This window comes from Lineus longissimus, chromosome 1, assembly GCF_910592395.1.
Source record: "Lineus longissimus chromosome 1, tnLinLong1.2, whole genome shotgun sequence".
Lineage (NCBI taxonomy): Eukaryota > Metazoa > Nemertea > Pilidiophora > Heteronemertea > Lineidae > Lineus > Lineus longissimus.
Window position 1 is genome coordinate 5,214,415 of NC_088308.1, and position 25,570 is coordinate 5,239,984.

The window sequence follows — 25,570 nt, forward strand, 5'->3', positions numbered from 1 at the left end:
GAGATAGTATTCGTAATTTGTTGTTACTTCCTGTGAAATGGATACTTACCAACCTAACTGGTACATTATTAAGATAGGTTTATGTACAACGGTTCAGATTCAACACTCTGCAGTAACCGTGCACATACATGTATTACAATAAGAAATATCGTGATCATGTGAGTTCATGCGTTGTCGCTGCACTGCTTAAAAACACAGTAATCAGCGAATCATTCCATGATCACTAATCAAAAGTTAGTGTTTTCATCTTGTCCAAGTCTACCAGGACTTTCCTTAACCCCCCCCCCCCCCAACATATACTTTCCATTTGTGTAGAACTTCTGCATACTTAAAAATCACCTGATATTTCAGTTCTGTCGTGGGAGTGGTACGATATCAGTAGAGCTCCGAAAGTTTGATAACAATGACAAATGGTGTGATTGGACAAGTGATTGTGATTTGAACATGTACTTCTGTATGGACACTCCTAATGGGTAAGGAAACCAAAAATAAACACAAGTTAGAACTCTCCAGACTTGTACGAAAATATTTTTTAACATACACGTATATTATAGTACCGATATGTAGAGTTTTGCTCAGTGCTGTTTTATGTGACATGTTTGTTGAGGTACCATACTGTACATCCTCTCGAACCTAAACTCCCATTGTTCTGCTTTCTTACCAAAGAGTTATCAGTGCAAATCTTCCCCACGATACAGCTTTCCTGGGTAAAAAGGCCTAAACTGGCAAGGGCAAATAAACTACCGGTATACTATGTAAACCCACGGGCGGATTTCGTCAGCAGCGTCCCTTTATATCACGATAGGAAAAGAGTACGGCTGGTGACAAGGATTAACCACAATCTGCTGCCGCAACCCCGTCGCTGGAAAGGTTTCACCAGTCGATCACCAGCTCAGGAACTGCGTAACGGATCATCTAAATTCTATTCTCCTTACAGGGACAATAATATAAATACGTGCCCTTATGGGAAGATTGTGATTTCGATGCCGGATGAGCAGAGTGACATAACATTCGGGACCACTTTGGGTGGATCGCAAGCCAATCCTATGCTATTTTCCTTCCAGAAATGGCCGGTGGGTACTTTAATTGTTCATCTGATAATCATCAGCTACATGTATTTGATCTAGTGCAGATAACCACGAAATGTATTGTTTTGTAAGTATGAATCGCAATGCTGCACCATCTTACTTCGAATGAAAAATTCTCCAAAAACTTGTCCAGAAGTAGACGAAAATTCGGCTCGGATCTCAATTATGTAACTAGAAAGAAAGACATTTCTATATGATGCTGGTCCTTCTACCGGTAAGAAAATGGAGGCCGGCGACAATCGTTTGAAGTATATGATGCGTATCGAAAAATATCGACATATATCGATATTTATTGACACTGTAGGCTGACCTGAAGGGTTAATCTTTAATTCCAGGGTGGATTCAAGTTCAAGGTGGACATCTATGATCGTGATAGTTCTATAGAGTTCATGGACTACCTCTCTCAGCAGCTGTCGGGTCAACCCAGTCCTAACCTTGCCTCGGCTAGCGGGACGCTGGTGGAGCCATCAGGGACCTACGAAGGAATGGCGTGAGTACTAAAGTTGTAAAGAAACAGTTATTCTTACATCAACTATGAGGTGTCAAACAAATTGATAAGAAAGAAAAAAAACGACACATGCACTGACCACTGAGAGTATGGCATGAACTCGGTGTGCGAGTTGATATCATTGTCAAGCGACCCTATACCACCCACCATAGATCAATTAGCCCATCTCTATGAGCAAGGAGCCGTCCCCCTGTCTTGACTTAAACGAACCTTCCAAATTACAGTACATATTGACAGGGCTCATCCATCTACTCCAATGGCAAAGTCCCATTCCCTAAATGCAAGAGTCCTGGCCCACATGATGACTGGGTGAAAATCTGACAGAGGGCCAAGAGCAAACCTCAATGCATTCATTACTTTACCACGCCCGCGTATTTCCTTGCTCCTACTCTACGTTTGCTTCCACCTATCGTTCTAGGTTGAAATTCCAGTACAAGATTTATTGCGATGCTGATTACTACGGTACGGACTGCGGTACCTACTGTCAGGCGCGAGATGATGCTACCAATGGTCATTATAGCTGTAAGGCTGACGGAAGTAAACAGTGTATTGTAGGTAAGGGCCTATCAGTCACAGAAGGACAACGTACGCACCATCCTGAAGTACAATAAAAAACTACTTTGGTGCAACCTTCGTATTAAAGTTACATACAATATAACCGCGACAATTAATCAACAGTTTTAATGATATGTGCATTTAATGACAGGTCTTGTCATCGAACGCGTTTATTTGCGATCCACCCTTGGTCGGTAAGCCAAGACCACGTGGCGAATACGAGGTTATCATCAACACTATTGTGGTATATTAGAGCATGAAAATTGTTCACAATATTGAAAGAAGAGTATCCTGGCTTCGTTCAGTTTGAGCAAAAACACTCATTAACTTATGATGATTAACCACCAATGGTGTATACAGTCATGTAATATAAGTAAGACCACTTAGAAAGGATGTCCACTGAAGGTAGAATGGTGTTATTTTTAGGTTGGACTGGCACGGACTGCAAGGCGAGTACGGATGAATGCGGCTTCTTTAATCCTTGCCAGAGCGGGGCAACCTGCGTCGACGGACACCTCAGCTTTACGTGCCAGTGTCCTGCTGGATTCACGGGTGTCACATGCTCTTCTAACATCGATGACTGTGCGTCAACGCCCTGTCAGAATGCAGCAACGTGTACGGACCTTGTGAACAGCTATAGTTGTAGCTGTGCATCTGGATTCACAGGATTACATTGCGAGACCGACATTGACGAATGTCAGTCGGGACCATGTAAGAATGGAGGGAATTGCACAGACATGGTCAGCAGCTATAGTTGTGATTGTGCCCCTGGATTTACTGGAGTTCACTGTGATACTGAGATTGATAAGTGCCAGTCTGGACCATGTCAAAATGGAGGGAATTGTACGGATTTGTTTGGCAGTTACAGTTGTGTTTGTGAGCCTGGGTATTCTGGTGTGAGCTGTGAATTTGACATCAACGACTGTCAGTGTGCACCATGTCTAAATGGTGCTAACTGTACTGATCTACCCAATGGCTTTACATGTGTCTGTCCACCAGGATTCGATGGCACAACGTGTGAGAGGAGCTTAACCACTTTATCAATGTCATCGAAAGTGTCCTATCCATCTAATCACCAAAACTCAACTACCTCCGTGCCTGCTCAGTCCGAGACCACAACACTGATGAGCAACATGACATACACTACTACTCCATATCCGAACTTGAACACAACAGCAATTGGAAATACCACCGTCATGTTTAACATGACATATTCTACCAGCCTTCCTTTTATGAATTCTACTGGATCTGAAAACACGAGGTCCAATGATGATATGACGCAGTCAACCACTTCGTATTCAAGTGTACCCACTTCAGAGGTTCCTATGACAACCTTTGCTTCGACAAGCCCAACTTCAATGAACCTCACTGACTCAACAGTTGTTCAAATGACTTCTGCTAGCTTTGGCCCAATGAACTCAACTAGCTCGACCGTGGCTCCATTGACTTCAACTGGACCTGGTCAAATGAACTCAACTAGCTCTGGTTCAATGAACTCAACTAGCTCGACCGTGGCTTCAATGACTTCCACTGGCCCTGGTCCAATAAACTCAACTAGCTCGACCATGGCTCCAATGACTTCAACTAGCTCTGGTTCAATGAACTCAACTAGCTCGACCATGGCTCCGATGACTTCAACTAGCTCTGGTTCAATGAACTCAACTAGATCGACCATGGCTTCAATGACATCAACTGGCCCTGGTCAAATGAACTCAACTAGCTCGACCATGGCTCCAATGACTTCAACAAGCTCTGGCCCAATGAACTCAACGAGCTCGACCATGGTTTCAATGACTTCAACTAGCTCTGGTTCAATGAACTCAACTAGCTCGACCATCGCTCCAATGACTTCAACTAGCTCTGGTTCAATGAACTCAACTAGCTCCACCATGGCTCCAACAAATTCAACTAGCTCTGGTCCAATGAACTCAACTAGCTCGACCATGGCTCCAATCACTTCAACTGGCCCTGGTCAAATGAACTCAACTAGCTCAACCATGGCTCCAATGACTTCAACAAGCTCTGGTCAAATGAACTCAACCAGCTTGACCATGGCTCCAACAAATTCAACTAGCTCTGGTTCAATGAACTCAACTAGCTCGACCATGGCTCCAATGACTTCAACTAGCTCTGGTCAAATGAACTCAACTAGCTCGACCATGGCTCCAATGACTTCAACAAGCTCTGGTCAAATGAACTCAACTAGCTCGACCATGGCTCCAATGACTTCAACTGGCTCTGGTCCAATGAACTCAACTAGCTCGACCATGGCTCCAATGACTTCAACTAGCTCTGGTCCAATGAACTCAACTAGCTCGACCATGGCTCCGATGACTTCAACTAGCTCGAACATGGCTCCAATGACTTCAACAAGCTCTGGTCAAATGAACTCAACTAGCTCGACCATGGCTCCAATGACTTCAACTAGCTCTGGTCAAATGAACTCAACTAGCTCGACCATGGCTCCAATGACTTCAACAAGCTCTGGTCAAATGAACTCAACTAGCTCGACCATGGCTCCAATGACTTCAACTGGCTCTGGTCCAATGAACTCAACTAGCTCGACCATGGCTCCAATGACTTCAACTAGCTCTGGTCCAATGAACTCAACTAGCTCGACCATGGCTCCGATGACTTCAACTAGCTCGAACATGGCTCCAATGACTTCAACAAGCTCTGGTCAAATGAACTCAACCAGCTTGACCATGGCTCCAACAAATTCAACTAGCTCTGGTTCAATGAACTCAACTAGCTCGACCATGGCTCCAATGACTTCAACTAGCTCTGGTCAAATGAACTCAACTAGCTCGACCATGGCTCCAATGACTTCAACAAGCTCTGGTCAAATGAACTCAACTAGCTCGACCATGGCTCCAATGACTTCAACTGGCTCTGGTCCAATGAACTCAACTAGCTCGACCATGGCTCCAATGACTTCAACTGGCTCTGGTCCAATGAACTCAACTAGCTCGACCATGGCTCCAATGACTTCAACAAGCTCTGGTTCAATGAACTCAACTCGCTCGACCATGGCTTCAATGACTTCAACAAGCTCTGGTCAAATGAACTCAACTAGCTCGACCATGGCTCCAATGAACTCAACTAGCTCGACCATGGCTCCAATGACTTCAACTGGCTCTGGTCCAATGAACTCAATTAGCTCGACCATGGCTCCAATGACTTCAACTAGCTCTGGTCCAATTAATTCAACTAGCTCGACCATGGCTCCAATGACTTCAACTAGCTCGAACATGGCTCCAATTACTTCAACTAGCTCTGGTCCAATGAACTCAACTAGCTCGACCTTGGCTCCAATGGCTTCAACTAGCTCTGGTCCAATGAACTCAACTGGCTCGACCATGGCTCCAATGACTTCAACAAGCTCTGGTCAAATGAACTCAACTAGCTCGACCATGGCTCCAATGACTTCAACAAGCTCTGGTCAAATGAACTCAACTAGCTCGACCATGGCTCCAATGACTTCAACAAGCTCTGGTCAAATGAACTCAACTAGCTCGACCATGGCTCCAATGACTTCAACAGGCTCTGGTCCAATGAACTCAACTGGCTCGACCATGGCTCCAATGACTTCAACAAGCTCTGGTCAAATGAACTCAACTAGCTCGACCATGGCTCCAATGACTTCAACAAGCTCTGGTCAAATGAACTCAACTAGCTCGACCATGGCTCCAATGACTTCAACTGGCTCTGGTCTAATTAATTCAACTAGCTCGACCATGGCTCCAATTACTTCAACTAGCTCTGGTCAAATGAACTCAACTAGCTCGACCATGGCTCCAATGACTTCAACAAGCTCTGGTCAAATGAACTCAACTAGCTCGACCATGGCTCCAATGACTTCAACTGGCTCTGGTCTAATTAATTCAACTAGCTCGACCATGGCTCCAATTACTTCAACTAGCTCTGGTCAAATGAACTCAACTAGCTCGACCATGGCTCCAATGACTTCAACAAGCTCTGGTCAAATGAACTCAACTAGCTCGACCATGGCTCCAATGACTTCAACTGGCTCTGGTCTAATTAATTCAACTAGCTCGACCATGGCTCCAATTACTTCAACTAGCTCTGGTCAAATGAACTCAACTAGCTCGACCATGGCCTTAATAACTTCAACTAGCTCTGGGCAAATGAACTCTACTAGCTCGACCATGGCTCCAATGACATCAACTGGCTCTGGTTCAAAGGACACGACCAGCTCTCCGTCGACCATGGCGTCGATAACATCAACTAACTCTGATCCAATGACCCAAACTAGCTCTACCATGGCCTCGGTGACTAGTTCTGTGTCTACAAGTATGGCGTCGACCTCAACTCCTACTGCAGCGACTACTGTACGGACCACAACTAAAGGTAAGGGTATTTGGTGAAAGCACATATGTAATTCAAAACTCTAAGTTAGAAAGGATCTTATTGAGAATATGAAATCATTGACATTCTCAATTAGGTGAAACAATTGAGACACGCTTACCTTCGATATCACCTAGTGCTTTATTGCAATCTGTACATGGTTTCAAGGCTCATTTCAGGTGTCGGGGATTGAGTAAAGGTACCGATGCCAATCGGTATACCGACTTAAAATATGATACAATGATATCTAATATAATGAGGTTGTGTGATTTATATTGACAGAAGGCCTACCTTGGCTTTGGGTACCCTAGACTAGGCTTTTGAGAAAAGCGTAGAGAAGGGTGATTAGAAGTTTCGATGTTGTTGTCCCTATCTTAATAATTTTGTTTCGAATAATAGAGATGCACACCTTCCAATATTCTTTTTCAGTCATATTCTATCTTGTTGGGGCTTTAAAGAACACTACGAGAGAACGACTTCTGCGTAGCCTGGAAATATATTACAGTACAACGGAAGGAGATAACGTCAGGATCTCTTTGGAAACAATCGATGTGACCGGCGATAGTGGGTAAGTAAGTGACGAGTATGTTGCGTTACACGCTTTAAGCTACTCTCAGATCTTTTCGAAGAGGTCACTGTAGTGTGATCTCTTAGAAAGAACGAATTTTGCAGTATCAACCATCACAAGTACATTATTAAATGCATTGGAATGTTGTCCAAGATTCATTTTCCAATCATGAATTAACCCAAAGCGATTGCCAAGCAAATGTGACAGAAAAGTCGCTGTAACGCTCGGAGAAGTGTTAAATTTTGTGAAGTCCGTCGAACCATTTTTATTTTATCTCTCTTCTTGTGACTCAAAAAGCACAGTAGACTTGGAAGGGCACTCCAATGATAGCGATGATATAGCTAATTCGTGGCATGTTGTTTATAACCAGGGAGCCGCTTACAGAGGTCTCCTTTACGGTCCAGCTAAGTAATGGTACAGTCCTAGACACCAAGTACGCGCAGACCATCATTGACACGGCTACTGCAGCTGACCAGAGCCAGCTCGGTCTACCCTTACCGGTGTACCAAGGACCCGCAAAGCCAACCCCTGGCACTTCAGCAGAACAGGTATTTTTTCTTGGGAGTGTCTTGGTACGATGTTTCGACAAGTGTTAAAATGTACGAAATTACCACTTTGGGACGTAGTTCCGGTAAAGTTACCCTGCACGGGATTGTTCAATATGATTTTAAAACATTTCCTTCAAACTGCTTGATAAACTTGCTGATTGCAATATACATCTGCGGAACACGTTCTCCAATACCATGAAACGGCCAGGTCCTGAAAATATAGAGATGTTGGCTGCATGGCCAAACGTTGCAACAAAGCTCTGGGAAGACAAGGACAGGTTATAAGGGACATACGTCTGTTACAATGCAGAACGTCGAACGCTAAGAAGAAGAAGAAGAAGTACATAATTACATTCTGTTTTCCTCTTAATGTTTTTCATGTTACTTTGGATTTAACATATATAATTCTAAACAGGTTTATCAAGCTTGATATTTTGTTCTAGGACTGGTGGGCGAGGAACTGGGCCGCTATCGCAATCGGTGTCGCCATAGCTATTCTTCTAGCAGCCGTGATAACGTTGGACATCATAAGGCGAAGACATGAGTAAGTAGGCCAACACGTATGGCGTAGATACTCTTTTTCTTCATATTCGTCTTCTTGTTCTTCATCTTCTTCATAAGGACAGGTTACATGCTCGAATGCAAAGAATAAGGCTTAGTAAGCAGTAATTCGTGGGCGATGCGGAAGCTCATTATTGTTTTGAAATCCAGGTAGAGAAAGTAATCGACACGTCTACTCGTACTGTAGTACAGAGAAACCTAAAATGGTATGGTGCATTTGTAACACTTGCTATATTTTGAATTCTTTCAGTGATACAAAAACGGCACATATAGACATTCTCCACAGAAACAAGGCATTCAACAAAGATGATTTCGATGGGGTACTGAACAATGGTTACCATTTGGATAAGAATCCTGATGAGTTGTTGGCCATGGGCTTTAGCGAAGAAACTGTATACCAAGGGCCTGGGATGTCGATATCCGTAGAAGATACGTATGAGACTCTACACGAAGAACCGAATTCAAGTGTGGTCAATATGGAAGGGTTTGAGTGATAATGGAAATGTAGTGGTTTCCCATTAAACATAGCAGAGTTCGGTCAGTTCAATACCTTGCTCTGGTTCGACACACCTTTGCGTATTCTCGGAAGAACTAAGTCACTATATTTCTTTAAGGCTGAGTTGTTTTCCTTGCCGGAGGAGAGTGGAGCACTGATCAGAATGGCGATTTGATCCTGAACGGACTGACATGACGCACAAATAAGGCACTGCAAACCCGAGTTTCAAGTCGAATTCCAAATGGAGTGCAGCGTGGGGTAGAGTTGTGATTGTCGGTACAGTTTTTTTTTGAAGATAACACCTTTTTATGAAACGACCTGAAATACATATAAGTAATAGAAGTTCGACCGACCTTTTCACATAAAATTCTTCGCCATGACTACTACAATAACGAAGGTGTATTTAAATGCACCAACAATTTTGGAATTACTTGGCAATACTCGAATTTATGGTATGATTTATTTGGAAAAATTGAAAGGGAAAAGAAAAGTCTCTCGCGAGAGGTGTACCGATGGGACAGATACATTGCGTCAAACATCGGTATCAATACGGGAAGCTGTTACTGCTGTAGGAGTTAACTTTGTTCTGTTTATAATATTAGAATAATTATCTAACTTTTTAAAGGGCGTTTTATTTCGAGTTTATTCTCTTTTCCATGGCATAGCATATTCTGTCATTGCGGAAGTCCCTAAATATCATTTTGAATCTGAAGATGGACCTTCCTTCACGCCCCTAGACAGAATTAATCATACATGGTGATGTAATACAGATCCACGGATCGAAAGAAAGTTCGAATTTGAACCTCGTCGTAACGAAAACTAAACTGGAACTGTATCTCAAATTTGAGAACTTTTTTTAGAGCCGTAGGGCGTATATAAATGTATCGTAGAGAGCTGCAGACATTTGAAGTTGGCCATTGTCGTAAAAAATGAGACGGATTTTTGAAAACACCGGCCTCCTTATGGCAAAACGAGACCTCAACAATCATGGCTACCACTGTGGAAAGCATCATCCACTGTTTATGTGAGAACATCACATGGCAGCTATTCTTAAGCGATGCACCTTGTCTGTTTTCCTGGCAGATGACGCACTGTTGTTGGAGGCGGTACTAATTAACTCTAATATCAATAAAAACCTGTAGGATTGCATCGCTCATTTAATTCGCTAATTTGGTGACAAGATACAATTAGCGCTATTTATAAATGACAATGGTCATGTCGGCAATGTGATCTGATGACACAATGCAGGATGCCTCCACTGAACATATTGCTATTGTATTGTTGGTACTGTTGTGCTAATTGTATTGTTATTGTTGTGTGTATTTTTATGCTGTAAGCCTGCACGTGGACCGGAATACCATCTTGTATTTGATTGTTCTGCTGCGTACCATTGTGATTTCTATCAACGATCATTCGGCGGAGGCGAGTAGCCGCAAACTTTATCATCAAGTGTGTGTATTTTTATCAGTTGGTCGGACGCAACATGCACTGAACATTTTGAAAAAACTTCTTATTAAACCTTACAACCCTTCTTCTCACCCACATAAATGTTAGGCGTGCCTGTCTCTCAATAAATATTATTGAAATTACTTCAGCTGAGTGCTAAAAAGTGCTAAATGAGTACCTGGACAGCTGGAAAAGGTGTTGAGTTCGATAATGAGGAAAGTGCCCCCCCCGTGTGAACTTGACTCATAACTTGCAGGGAAAAAGAGCATGGTGTTCGACAGTTTACATATTTTTATAAAGTGAAGTCAACCGCCTGAAAGAAATAGTCCTGGTTTAAAGTTCCTTCACGTTTGACATTGATAATCAAAACATGCTATGCAGAAGCAAACGCTAAAACGCAATAGTCCGTAGATGCTCAAACCGTTGGATCACCAGCAAATAAATTATTTAGATAGATATAGGCGCATTAATTCGTCTTTTGTAAGCCATCGGCTGTCGTAATTGGACAAATTATCGTAGTGACGTCTGGCATTATCTAAGGGTGATTCCAGAATGAATTCAGATGAGAGACGCATATCGTTGACGATGGATCACACTGCTACATCACTATCAGGTAAGTGAAAGTTTTAATCTAGTACCATCGAAACATGTAAGTTACTTAAATGCAAAAAACATCAAGCCATTGTACATAACTGGTAGATATTGCTATCTGTCACCGTGACAAAACCAGACGAAAGCAAAGGATATGGTATGCATGGGCCTGGTTGCACAAAAAAGTCTTAGTAACCATGGCGGCATTATTTCGGACCTAAGCCTTTAACATCATTATTGCATAACTTTTGTCATTTTGATATTGTTTATTGTCCAAATCCGAAAGTGATAAAAGTCACGCGAGAGACAATACAAGAGAACCATGACGTTAGATTTAAACCCCGGCGTCAACAATTTTTTATGTGCAGTCAGTCCCTGGTCTTTCATAGTGGTGAACAGCATATACCACTTTTTTTAAATTTCAAGTGGGTGGAAGGTGTCGGTGCTCAAAAGGAATTGAAACAGTGACATTTTATATCTTAACACGTATGTTTTCATAGAACAATGGTATCACGGTATTCATGTTATAAACAGTTGTATTATATTTGAGGTAGATCTATCCTTATTGTGAATCCTTTTAAAAATCGAAACAAACCATCCATCTGACGAAGTGTCACCAGCGTGACACCTTCGAACATAGAAAACTTGGTTCCAAGGTATTGCCACATAGTACATTACGGTAGATTGACCTTGCAGGTTTTGGACCATCTGCTCCAGACAGTAGACCGTGTACTGGGCTAGGTCTTAATTCTTTCAGCCGCGAAGCAAGGGGCAAAATGATGTAATGTTAGAATAGGGTGATATTATGAGGTGCCTTATCTAATATTTATCTTTCTTCTTCTCATTCAAGGCTCTTGTTCACCTTCATCATCTTCTCAGATGAGTGAACTTTCCGACAAACCTTCAGACGACAACAACTATTTGCTGCAATTCATCACTGCTGCGTCCAAGAACCTGAAGGCTGTCTTAGAGCGACCCAAGAAACACAAACGTACAATCAACCACAGAAAATACCTCCAGAAGCAGTTAGTCCTCTCCAATATATCACCACCAAGGTTGGTCCCGTCAAGGGCAAAGAAAGGGCAACGCGAAGTCAGAAACAGGGGGAGAAATTCGAAGGAGAGCTTATTTATGCGGAATCGCGCAATGGAGTTGAAACATTATAATAATTACGAATGTGAGGAACTTTATAATATTTTATACTCTTCAAAGACGTTTGGTCGAGCGTTTGCAAATCAGGATGTGTGTCGACAAACTGCGGGAGTGATGCAGTTCGGAGAAAATCAGAGCTACCACAAACAGAGTCATGTTGGAAATGGTATAGTTTCCCTCGGTGTTGGACAAGCCTCGCCCGACCTTGCCACGACCTTGCCACTGAATGAGAAATCTCCTCTGCAGTCGTGGGAATATCAGTACATGCAACCATTCGCGCTGTCTATGTCGAGTCCGGTTGCACCCGCTCAGCCTCCTTCGCCATATAAAGCTGCAGACTTCCCTAATGTTGATGTAGATCGTGACATGCCAGGAGCCATGGGTTACGTAGTTATGAACGAAAGCAGAGCAGTCGAGTTTCAACCAACGATTGTCCAAGGCCGGGGTCATGCAGGGCAAGGTCAACCATTTCAAGTGCAGAGTCGTGGGCATCAAATGCAACAGCAGCCGCTCAATATACAACAACTCAAACAACGGCAACAACAGCAACAACAACAACGTTGTCCGCTTACGATGTCGCCGCAGCATCAGGGAGAGCAACATGAAAAGCAAGAACTGTACGCTGTTCGACCTTCAAGGCAACATGAAGGTCAAGATTCACGTTTATCCAACAATGAAATCATCGAGATGCTGTGTTTGATGCAAGAGGGAATGGACACAGGTTCCCAATTGTCGGACTGTATTTTTAAACAGAGGGGATCAGGAGACGAGACAGAAATAGAAACATTCAAAACAGTTCCTTTGAGCCAAGATAGTGTTGAAGTCAGCAGCATTATCTCTGCTATACCGGACATTGCGGACATTTTCCCAGATGACTACTTCAGCGGTAAAACGCATGAAGAGAATGTGGTGGCTGAATCGAATTGTGGGACGAGGTTACCCTCTTTTGCTTCGGCTTTTCTAAACAGTAGGTGAATAAGTCTTTAGCCGCCCGACTGCGGCCTTCATGCCTTCTTCTGTTTCCAAAGGTTACATCTTCACATTTTTATCTTCCTGCCAGGTCGGTTTTCTCTGTGTGCTTCAAACAGCTGGAGGAAAGGGTGTACGGGTCTTTTCTTCTTGTTCACTTGGACATTGTGAAGAGTTTTCAATAGATTGTTGAGCTTTTGAGCTCCCTGAAAGATCATTACTTGCTGCTTATTTGTACCAACGGAAAAACCCTTTCAGGTCTTTTAAAAGCTCACAAACCTTTTTCTTACAGTGAAGATTGCTAGAAATTGTGGGTTCAAACCGCTGGTAATGTGTTTTTCTTCAAATGTGCAATTGTATATGAATTCCGTGCGTTTTCTCAGTGAATTTTGTTTGCCATATGTTCCTGTATATTATTGGTAATGATTATACATGTAATTACAAAAAGGTTTATCTGTTGAACAATGTTTTATTTTATTTGTTACCCTTGTCATTGCAATGTCATAGCAATTGTCGTAAGAGCAAAAAAGAGTGTTCGTATCTCAAATAAACATTATGCTTACAGAAAGAAGTGTTGTTCTATAGTTTTAACAACCAAATGAACCTGTCTTCCGGCAATGGTGATTGCCACGATGGACGTGTCGAGTGAGATTGCTGTAATGTGCGCAGGGGTAATCACGGCAGAATCGTATGGTGCCACACAGTCTTCACAACGGACTGGAAGGGAATGCCAACTTCTTCGAAAACGTTTTTGCCGGGAACCACTGAATTTGATTACACTTTGGTGTGGATTGCTGTCCTTGTCTTGTGTGGACGGATATCTATACTTTGATACTCATATATGCTGACTCAATTCAAAATGGCGAGTGTCGAAGTGTATTTGCACCATTTTTTGCACGTGAGTCTTGGCGAGACCTTGGTCTAAAATACGCACAAGTTGCGCAAGTGGAAATTGATAGGTTAATGTAACATGACGATTTCATTGAACAATTGTGGTATATAGGGCTCACCCTCAGGAGCTTTAAAAATTTCGAACTTCAAAATATGTTTTTCGAAAAGTTCATGCCAGTGGCCAAGGGTAGCAATTTGTGGAAGGCTGGTCAATGAGACCTCAGACGAAAACTGTGCGTGGTTGACACGTTCGTGTGGATGCCATATCAAATTACTGGTATATATGGAAATCTGGGTAATGCGGAAAATAAAACTAACTAGCATTTTCGGGTTTAATACGCTGTTACTGTTTTTATTCATATTCTCAATAAAAGGGGGAGCCATCAGTACACATAGGTGTATTTGGAAATAACAGTTTGCAAATAAAGTTCATCCACCCTTAACGGGTCATCGTCAGATGTGACATCCCTAGGTAGCAATTTGTGGAAGGCTGGTCAATGAGACCTCAGACGAAAACTGTGCGTGGTTGACACGTTCGTGTGGATGCCATATCAAATTACTGGTATATATGGAAATCTGGGTAACGCGGAAAATAAAACTAACTAGCATTTTCGGGTTTAATACGCTGTACTGTTTTTATTCATATTCTCAATAAAAGGGGGAGCCATCAGTTCACATAGGTGTATTTGGAAATAACAGTTTGCAAATAAAGTTCATCCACCCTTAACGGGTCATCGTCAGATGTGACATCAGCCTAATAACTTCTGTATACATGCGTGTTAAATTGTCTGACTTTCACTATCGGATGTTGAGAGTTGGAGTTGGCCCGATATCTCCTGAGCGAGAGCATCCTTTGGCTATGTTGGTTGTTTCCATTCAATTTGACCTCTCTATACTAAGAACAGCACTTTTCAGCTCCGAGAGAGTCCTTGATAGAGAGGTTCTGCTGTATTGGATGAGAGTTTGACATCAAATCCTAAAACCATGCAGTGATGCATAAGATTAACATTACAATAAAAGGTAAATTTTCAATGAACTATTTCATGTGCTTGGCCGCTATCATTCAAACACACCTTCAGCCTGGCTTTCATTTCCGTTTGCCAAATGTTTCAACTTGCCGTAGTCCAAATCTATAGCGGTACCATTAGTTGAGATTCGGAGTTGGCCCGATATGGCCTGTTCGAGACTTTTTCCTTTGGCAATGGTAGCGTCGCGATGGAACTACAGCGCCTGAGAGCAGAAAAAACATCAAAGAATGAGTGAATGATATTGAAATTGACACCATTTATCATATTCCACACTTGCACAATCCGACAAAGCTTTGTTCGTTCAAAAATCGCACTTTCTAAAACAGCATGTATTTCCAAATGTTTTACCCATGTTGCGGAGTGCATGCATGTACACACAAGGTAGTAATTGAGCAATGTATTCTAAATGTATGCATATACTCGACGACCACGATCGGTGTGAAGGACTACAAGATATCCTGATGTCTGAGGTACAAATATTTACCTGATGCCTGGAAGTTTCTTCAGAAATACAGCCCTGAGAAGGCCAAGATCCGACTCGATGCCTGACTCCTCTTTCAAGCGTCTGTACTCGTCCCGGAATATGATCATAACGGCCTTCAGGTTTGCAATCGCCTGGTTGAAAGTCCCACTCCATATCAAATCCTGTATCCCGAGCAAGCAGTCATCAAGATCAAGGATATTATAAGGATCCAAGCCAGCGACGTGGAGATTGTGTCTCGGAAGTCCAAAGGGCGGATCGACGAATAACACGTTGAGATGGTCGCGTATGAGCAGCCAAAACTCTGCCATCTCTTCGGGACTCCATTCTACTCTCTGCCGCTCGTCGTTCGATGAAGCCGCATTATCTACAACGATGTCCTTTGGAGAGTCGCGCTTTACCTTGGTGATTTTGGCCTTGACGCTCTTAACCACGTTAAGGCATCTTTTATACATCGTGATCAAACCTGTTGGATTACTTTCTAATAACTGATCCTATAGCATGCCCTTCTCAGCAATTCTGATGAGAGGGGATGGGGCCTGTTATCAGACATCCCATGTTCCCCGTGTCACCTGTTGCGGATATTTCAATTAACACGCGTGTCACCATGGTTTCAAAATGTTATCATTAAGATGAGAACCGTCACACCTAACAGGGCTGCAAGTACATCTACAACGCCTTAATAATGGTTTGAGGGAGTGGTCATTAAACGTTTACAAACTGTGCATACTATGCTTAAAAACTAGATATCTGAGGCACTACCTAATGTACTACGAATGCATTACAAGGCGACACATAATGTATGAAGAAACATTGTTGGACATTTAGGAGACATCATAAAAAATATTTTTGAGTACTTTTCAACAGATTCTAAAAACCTTAACATCCAGTACCCGTGACAAATTCATTCTCTTGGTGAAAGCGTATTGTAAACAAAAAGCTTTGGTGGTTCAACGGTTAGAATGCTCGACTTTCGATCTGGTGGTCACGGTTCGACTCCCCTACATCTTTCTCTTATTTTCCCTCTCCGTCATTTTGTTATTTATTCATTCATGTACATACATGTATATTATTATTATCATTATCATTATCATGTTGAAGAAAAGTCCTCAACTCGAACTTTACAAACTCAGACAAGGAATCAGGGTCTTATGGACCCATTTTGAAATGTAATTTCTGTGTCGTTCTGAGATGTCATCATGAGTCGTGTTACTCTTATAAATTCTTTTATTGGTGATGCGTTGTGCAAGTGTAAAGTGATATTTTTAGAAAATTCAGATTTTAAAGTTTCACGAGAAAAACTGCATTTTTGTAGGAAATCACCAAAAACGTCTCTCGTGAAATGGACTATGTAGAGGCTTAGGCATCTTGACACACAGGCACCAAGACTGATCGCAAAGTCCCTTTAACAAGGGTCATTATTTGAAGATTAGACATATTGGCTAAGATGAGCTCTGGTCTGAATGACGAAAACATGCACTCTGCAAAACCGTCGCTACTAACGAAAATTTTCACATCAATCTAGGCTCATAGTACATAAAACGCATCACTGAGATGTTCAGTACCAGATATAGATTGCAGGTGGCAGGCATCATGTAGTTGCTGCAACAGGCTCATCACCATCCGATCAGCATCAGAGTCAGACGTATCGCGGTTGCCCACACTCCAAGCAGCCGAATTGAAAGGAGATTGTCCTGCGCTGCAAACGCAACCTCATCTGTTTCCTGAAAGGAAAGTTGTTTCAACGTTTTGCTGATCGGTTATAATTGTGTTCGACAAGCGGATTCCAATAATATTGCAACCAATATTAGGTTCATAGCTGATTTTAATCACCGCAGGGGATTCGATAAGTGTCCTGTTCGGGCGATATATTGTTTCACTTAAATCCAAAAACAAAAGCCCAGAGTTATTTTATGAAATAAATAGGATATTATCACTTTGGACACGTGCTTTGAACGAGTCTCGGGATTAACTTTTGGAATAAAACAAATAATGAAGACGGCGAGGTAAGCAATTTTTCTGTCTTTTATTGACATTCGATTGTCTGAAAGAAAAAGATAAAGTAGTGATTTTTCAAAAGTGTGTTTTTTTTTGCTTTACTTTACTGTGATACCTCCCGGAACTCTTCACCAGAACGCAGTATAGCAGTTTTGATCGATATCACTGACATACCTGAAAAATAAACTGCAGCTGATGCTTAGCTCTCGATTTGATATGGAAAAAACCCCAGAGAAATTCAAGGATTACTTGAGATTCTCGCCTGATTCTCAAAGAACAAAGTTGAGCAACATTACTGCAGTTATTGAAATACGATTTACGAACCGGTATCAGGGATTTTCAATATAATACAAATTCAGGGATTCCTATTACATGTAGATCAGCCCCTGATTCTTTTAAACATCAAATATAATTCAACGAACAAAAATTGTTTATTCGGTAAGATACATGGTTTATGTATTCTAATTTGTCGAGATATATCAATCAATGATAGAAGTTGATATCGTCATTCTATTAGAATCGATATTGATGCATGAATGCCGGGATGCCCAGGGAGGATCAAGATCTAACATCAGTCCGCGCGTAAAATAAGATGCGTAATAGAAAGTGGTGGGTCTGCGTCGTCCATCTTATTCGTCTCCTGATGAGACAGTTGATTCACCTCAATCAGGCCACGATATGACCGGTCTATCAGTCTTGAGCCAGCTGAGTCACCCGAAACGGATGGTCGGGGCGTGTGGGCAATCTTGACGATGACATACAGCTAGCCAAAGAGATCACAGATCAGGCCTTCATTCTTGAAAATAAAGGTATAGGGCTTTTGGAAATATTTTAGCGAGGGTTTTCAGTTAACAATCACATGGACCCTCTAGAGGGTTTTCACCAACTCAAGCACCTTGAATGGCTTTCTATCTCTCTGAAAAACCTTTCTGGGGTGCATATTTATGTTGGTTGCAAAAAACCCTAAAAACATTTTGAAAAGCACAAATAAAATCCTTATTGTTAAGAGTGTGTATGAACGTAGAGGCCTGATCTGCTACCTCGTAAAAATGATTTCAGTATCTTTCGGGGCTACCAAAGGTCTACGGCAGAACAGACATGCATAGACAGGTGCATAATTCGCTTAGTTTTGGCTTGACCTCTTCTTTCTACATGTTTGCACAAGTGAAATGGTTACAGGTATAAAACGGGCGCATAGTACAATGTATACACCTTTCCAGAAATGGGGCGCTAAGTGTCCGAAATAGTGATGTCATAAGGGGAAACTAGGCCTTATGGTGGAGGGACAAAGGAGATAGTCATGGTTGACCAACACACTTGAATGCCTTTGATGACGGACAAGGGGGAAAAGTTAGTTCCAATGCAAGCCACCAATTTCGGGAAGCATGTATAGCAGGGATTTTCACTAACCCTCTTCTGTGACCAAGCCAAAGATAAAATGTGCTTTTATAGCAAAGGTCTTGTAATAATTTAAAGTATTATTTTACTAAAAATAATTCGTTAGTAGAAAAATGCACAGGGATCGAACAGACATAGTTTTCTGCTTGCTTTCGATGGTGAAGTTTGAAACCAGGGTTACCTTCAGTTGCTAAACTAATTACATTGCCTCCCCAGCTAGCTGAAATGTAAGCTTAACTCAATTAATTAAGCTACTGGAGAGAACATCCTCTTCCACTTGCTTCAATTTTGAAGGCCAGGAACTTTCGTGTTTGTCGGGTAACGCTAGTATAACATTTTGACGAGGAAATACAAACGCACATGCAAATCTGCAATGACGCCGGTTGTCACCATATCACCACAGACCTATCTTGGATACTATCTTTAGGTCCATGATCACCCACCTCACCTGCTTCCGGTGCAGATATGTGTGAATTAATTTACATTTTTGTATTAGAACACTTATCTGCAACTAGAACTAATCTCTAATGCATCGTGCATACCGAATACATACAAAATATCCAAGAGAAATTGGAGGAACCAGACGTAACACTGGGTTAGTGAAGCGTGTTTTCTTTTCAGAAAGGTCATATCCGAAAAAGTGCTTAAACCAGTATGCGAGCAGTGATAATAATGCTGGCATTTCGCTTGACCATCTATTGCTCGCCTAAAAAAGTGTTATGATTATGCTGTAGTTCACTTGACCCTTTATTGCACACCTATGTGTGAATTTTACAACAGCAGTCGGCTCCCCGCTCCTCCTCAGTACTTTACTTCCGGTCGCTCTTCCATGGCCTGACCTCGTGCCAGATACCGTTGAACCCCCCCGAGAAAAAGTGTATTTCTATACCCATTACTTTCAATACCTCAGATAGCCACAACAGATTGTTTCCCCGGAACAGTCTATCTTAGGACGGTTACCGTACCGTTTTCCCTTCAACACCAGCCTACCTATAGCGTGTGACTGAATGTTGACAATGATTGAACGCGTCCGATAGGTTTATTCTGATTTGTTTACCTGAACACTTTGATCAATATCAGGTGTGGTGATTAGAGAAATGAGAGGATGGCGTGTGTTGAATCAAACATCCTTTTAATTGATTGGTAATGGTAACAACAGCAACAACAAGATACGATTATGATATCGGCGTAGAGAGGCGGCTGCTGACAAATGGTAGATGCTGTCTGTGAAGTGTGACGCGCCAGGGATGTGAAAATGACAGGCAAATGGTTGGCTGTCACACGGCTCAATGGTTTGCATAATCATGCCAGGCAGAACGTTATCGTCCGGGTAATATCTTTAATCTATCTGTTGAGCTGATTTTGACAGAAAGGCCAAATGCCCACTGTGTACAAGCGCGTCATCAGAAGACCCTGCTATGCCGACGGGAAGAACAATCCAATTGCCAAATTCTTTGTGGCATTGGGAGGACAAGAGAGCATACTTTTATGTCGACGGTGTATAACCGGTTGAAGAAATATCCTATTTGCCTTGAAATACCCAGTGTAACAAAAGAATATGATGGATGGACACTACTTCTGGGAAATATAGCTGTGGTCGTTTGTACACAGTGATGTAGCTATATGCAAGACTGCAAGTGGTCAGAGGACTCGTTCTGATAGTTGAGGGGACTGACGCCGATGGCACCAGACGGGTCTTTTCCCGGGAATAGAACCTAAAATGCACTGTTCTCTCATCTTAGATATATCATGAGAAAGTGTCATTATCGCTTCGAGTGAGAGTCCGTCTGGCACTCGGCAATAAACAAGTGGGAGCTACACGAATTTATGATGGCACTGTATTCGTCATCGTATTGACAGGCCAATACGTACACATAACCACTCGAAATTGTTTTCGCTAGGCATCATCATGACCATGGAATTATGCTGCTCTCGCAGTGCGTGGCGTTGCCGCTACACCGTGAACTCGATGACTTCTAGCGCCTAGAAAAAGCAGGATTGGACCGGTATTCTGTCCCGGGGGATCCCTGTCTGATGATGAGCCACAACGCATTGTGATTCCAACTTTGTCAGCCATAACTCTGTTAGCCTGATTCAATTTGTGTACGGTGATTAGTGTAAACCAGGAATGCCATCGTTTGACGCAAAGGCCAAACACGCCGCCATGCGCCAACTAAACGCAGCGAAGTCTGTGAGGCCACGATTCACCAGCTCTCCTTTCTCATTTTGCTACCCGTTGACCCGCAAGGCCTAGGCATGACCCTGTGGCCTATTTTGCTTAATCCTCGCTACGAAACCAAGAGGAGATGAAGGAAAATTAATTTCTGCAGTAAATGAATTTTGGCGCGCCTTCTTTGTCTTCTTTAGAGGAAGTCTGTCGAGGGTGGAATTTTATGGTCAGGTGGTGGTAGTGTCTAATGAAACATATCAAGAAGAAAATTCGCACCAAAGATAGCTAACTGCGCTGATTTGCGACGTTCGTCGGTGAAACACTAATTGTCTTTTTAGAAATACATGTAGTTGACGCAAGATGTTAATTCGAAGATTGGTTCATCAAGTTGCAAAATAACTTTTACGCGTTTATAGCTGCCTGTGGCGGTTCTCAAATCGACCAAGATCTTGCAACATTCGTTCAGAAAGATCAAAGTCAAGATCTGGAAACTTGACCGATGCGATCTCGATCATTACGCTTTGTAGTTGTCCACAAATCACGTTACCACCGTAGGTATATCATCCTTGGGTTCAGAATTAGATTCCACCAAGTTAACAAGATATATATGACAGAGATAATAATATTTGAAGAATCTGATATGTCAACTCACATACAAAATCAATTATTGTTGACTTTTTTCGTCTTTCGTTTCTCTTGTTTTATCGTTATGTAATTGAATAGAAGCGTATCAAATGTATGTTTTCTCCCATGATCGGACCGAAGCAGACTCAGGATGTTGTCATTACGTTGTTACATGTATTCGAGCCGTTCATTTTGTAACCATGCAACGAAGAGCCCTTGTGTGTATGTGTTAATATTGTGCGTACGCTTGCGTGCAGTCGGAGGAGATGGAAAGATTTTAACAGTTTTATTCACCGTGACATTTACTAAGTATGAAAAGATAAGACGTTCAGGTTAGCATTTAATTACAGGTTATTCATTTCGAAATTATATATCATTTGCACAAAAGCAAATTTCATTTTGTTACATCGTGTAAGGTGGCGACATCATCTTCTGTAATTGACTAGAGACTCAGCTAACCTAACCATTTAGTCGTGACTCGTTCACTCTTAGTTGATTACTGTTCTAAACAATTTTTATATTTCTTTTATTGAGTTACCTTAAGAGAGCTATTGCATTCACAAAGACAACGCTAGTGGCAATGTAATCAACGCATGTTGTAGAATCACAACGTGTATAGTCAGATAAGTGTTGGTATTGTTTTTGAAAACAACCAGGACGCAAACTAACAGCTGCGGAAAGCATTCCAGACGTTGAAGGAATATTGTCTTTGGAGAATGTAGAAACTTTGTTGTATCACTTTTGGCACAAGCGCAAGACGTGTTATGACTCGACTTATAGTTAATTGCCTGATACTATACTCAACCTTTGGATATTGAACATAAACTGAATAATCAGTGGACGGTGATACTTGGCAGCCAACGTGATACAGGTAGTGGTGACATGATACGCGCTTGATCGATGAACTTAGCAGTGTTAAACGAAGGATCGTTCTCTTTTTAACTTTAAGTTTATTCAAACACGTCTACACACTCGGGGAATAACTTACAAACTCCTGAGCTTTCCTCTCTTCCCTCCCTCCACCCCTCAATCCCTCATCAAAGGGTAGTTCACTCAGGTATCCCTTCCCCTTTTCGGACTTGCAACCGGTATGTGTTTGGATACCTGAGCGCGCCTGGTATGGTCTGTGGTCTAAACAGGGTGCCGAGAAGTTCACATAACTCTACAACAGCTGGAAAGTGTATCTGATCTAAGACAAGCTTCAAGCTAACAAAAGCTATTGCTGCGCAATTTCGTTTGAACCACCTCGGAATGATTTTACCTTTTGAACAGAATAGCATTCCTCGAAGATGACGTCACTGCAGCTGCTGCCCTCTATTTCCCCATCGCTGAATTACAGGCAATGTCGGACAAACATGCGGTTTCGTAATGGACTCAGGCTTTCTAACTTGGGCAGTTAGATTCAATCTGGCACATGTCCGAGTGTTGGAAATACTACATAATTGTTCTGAATATTTCTCTCTGACTCTATGGTATCATTCATGCTAAAAACAATGCAGGGTCAAAGATAATTGACTTTGAAATAAGCTCAAATGCGTAGAAATAAGTGTCGATGTCCGACTGTCACGTGACTAAAACGTCATCAATATCTTATGCAAATGACCTTGTGAGCTACAAATAGTAACTTCGCGGGATGCTATTGCAGTGAACCATCGTTAGACATGGATGGTGGTTTATGGTGGAGGCATCTCAGTCTGGGTATGCGAGAAAAAATCCTTACGAAACAGGATACCTAGAACACCTACTTGGAATAATTAACCATTGCAAGGTAGATCGCGTCATGCCATTTGCTAAGTCTACGCACAACGGTAGCTGGAACAATGCTGACTATTTTGTCAGATGCAATGTTTACCAGAAGAAATGCTGATAACCTTTGCTAGGCTTTTATCAGTATCTTAGATCTTGGCATTTAGTGTAGGCTTCGAAAACCAACCCAAGTCAAGTTAATTTCAAGGTCAGAGGCAATGAATGTTTTCCCGAAGAAATGTACTGGTGAAGGTGACCTTAGCCCTGGTTCCCCTTAATTACTTAATGCCTGTGTTAAGGTACCATAGCTATCAGCCGATACTATAAATCATTCTCATATCACCATTCTGAACTTCCGAAGGTATTTATAGGCTGGTTTCGCAACCTTAAAGAACAGCTATGAACGATAAAGTACGAAGTTTGTGAATGTATGTTTTATTCCTGATTCCCCATGCTAAGTATGAAGGTGGGTTTACGACTTCTATTTTGCGCAAGACTTGATGAAACCACAGACTTTCGTACTTCGTACGGATTGCGAAACCTGTCCATTCTCCGGCTTCGTGGCTAACTCTCAATAATGACGAAGTATTGAGATGGCAAAGTGTTGTGCAAAAAGATGATAAGCTTGAAAATAGGTATCGGACTTGTTTAGTCCGGACTAGCTGTAATGGAATCACAACTAATTCGGATGTAGTCCGCACTTTCCTGTAGTGGAACCGCAACTTATGCCTGTTCGTGTGTTTGCCATATGATTCGGAAACGTGGGCATTCCACGAGTCTTGTGTGTGCTTGGTTACCACAAGAAGGAGAATCAGACCTTTCTTTATTGGGTGTGGCTGACTCGGGTCTATCTTAGATCACGGAGGAGGTTTTATTTCTTTATGGTTCATTACTCTGCCTATCGTTAATATTCCTCTCAGTCATTATCGCTTCGTGTTTGATTATAAGTGCTGACAAGACAACCCTATACGTCGCATCTCTGTAACAGTTGTCGGTTAGGAGGAGACAATTGTCATCACGAGTGCACGGCTGAAGTGGGACCGGATAAAAGAAAATTTGCGGTGCCGAAACAAAATCTGAACCAATTGATTATTTCCGAGTTTCGTCTTATAATATCGTTCCTTGAATCGTCAACATGAAACTTTGAGAAAACATGACATAAGACACCATGGTGGTATATAAAGGACCTTTCTTGAGACAAGTTGTAACAAAGTTGAAAACACGATTCAGAGTCACCCAGATTGAATGACATCAGAAAAGTGATTCAATGCCAAACGTGGGCATATTTTTTCTCAGTCGACCAATAGAATGTCCAGGCCGTATAAAGGCCGAGTGCAACTTTTATGTGCTAGTATTTGCATATCATGAAAAAAAACCCCTCCATATCAGTACTTTTGCTGACCGTTGTCAACGCATCAGGAGAAAAAATGTAATTACTTAGTTATTGGCGTTCATTTTTGTTGTTGCAAAATACCGAGCAACGAAATCCTCTTCGCTGATTGTAATTACACCTCTGCCAGAGAACGAGGTGCATTATTTATGTTTGGTTGGTTATCCTCGAGCATACGGCAGCTGCCGCGGTGATTGCTCTGTTAACGAACATGAACTAAACATAGCTCATCCTGCTCAGGGGAAGATGCCATATGTCTTTGTTTCAGTCATAGATCGATAAAGAATTGTTCTAAGTTGATTAAAACCGATTCTTACAAGCGGGTACCCCTTTCGAATATGAGTGTCTAGGTCGCAAACCGCCCTGCGTATGACCTTAGGCTTGTAGCTAACATGTAACTCTAACATGCCTCATTTTTGTCATGATCCTACATACATGTATATGCCAGTGCCAGCAAAGGATCCCACACAGTAGGTATAGCATTTGCATGAAAATCTCAGCACAAAGAGGGCATAACTTAGCCTATACTACGCATATATACGTTGTAGCTCACACACAAACTGAACGCCGGTTCTTTAGCGAACGCGATCTTGCTTGTTAGTGCAATGATTCGAGATGCAGGTGACAGAGAAGACCATGATGTCATTCTGCAAGTGTGTTTTGCCGTCTTATAGCGGGTTAACTTAAATTCGATTTGTCTCACCGATGCCAAATCGTTTTAGAAATACAATCAAGAACATTTCGAATTGTCCGGAGGTATTAGAAAAGACATCAATTTAAGTTAATGTTACTAGTTGTGAAATAGCTTAGCTTATCTTCAGCCAGTGAGAGATCGGGTAAGCGAACTCAAAAATCGTTAGCACGCTGTGTCCGCTCTCAGCTGGTGGAGCACATGCATCTGGTGGGTTTGATTCTTGCTCGGAGATCTTCGGCTTGAACACAGACACTTGTTTTTACAGCTGGTGCTGAGAACCAGTGGACTCTTTCCTTGATA

The 25,570-nt window shown here is 42.1% G+C and overlaps 3 protein-coding genes across 3 annotated transcripts in view; all 3 read left to right on the plus strand.

Annotated features, from left to right (window-relative positions):
• The first annotated feature begins 128 nt into the window (after positions 1-128).
• Positions 129-5,773, plus strand: LOC135496856 (mucin-5AC-like). The gene is made up of 7 exons (XM_064786417.1): positions 129-158; positions 352-473; positions 938-1,073; positions 1,424-1,578; positions 2,015-2,151; positions 2,578-5,567; positions 5,666-5,773. The coding sequence occupies exons 1-7, from the start codon at positions 129-131 to the stop codon at positions 5,771-5,773; spliced, it is 3,678 nt and encodes a 1,225-aa protein (XP_064642487.1).
• Positions 5,774-6,320: 547 nt separating this feature from the next.
• Positions 6,321-8,963, plus strand: LOC135496866 (uncharacterized). Its single transcript, XM_064786429.1, has 5 exons — positions 6,321-6,522; positions 6,949-7,087; positions 7,458-7,635; positions 8,079-8,179; positions 8,447-8,963. Exons 1-5 carry the CDS (start codon positions 6,321-6,323, stop codon positions 8,688-8,690), a joined length of 864 nt encoding a protein of 287 aa, XP_064642499.1. The 3' UTR covers positions 8,691-8,963.
• Positions 8,964-17,015: 8,052 nt separating this feature from the next.
• Positions 17,016-25,570, plus strand: part of LOC135486310 (thyrotropin-releasing hormone receptor-like) — a 51,889-nt gene continuing 43,334 nt past the window's right edge. The window contains exon 1 of the mRNA XM_064769010.1: positions 17,016-17,256. The gene's annotated coding sequence lies outside the window, so the exon portion shown is untranslated. The remainder of the gene's footprint in view (positions 17,257-25,570) is intronic.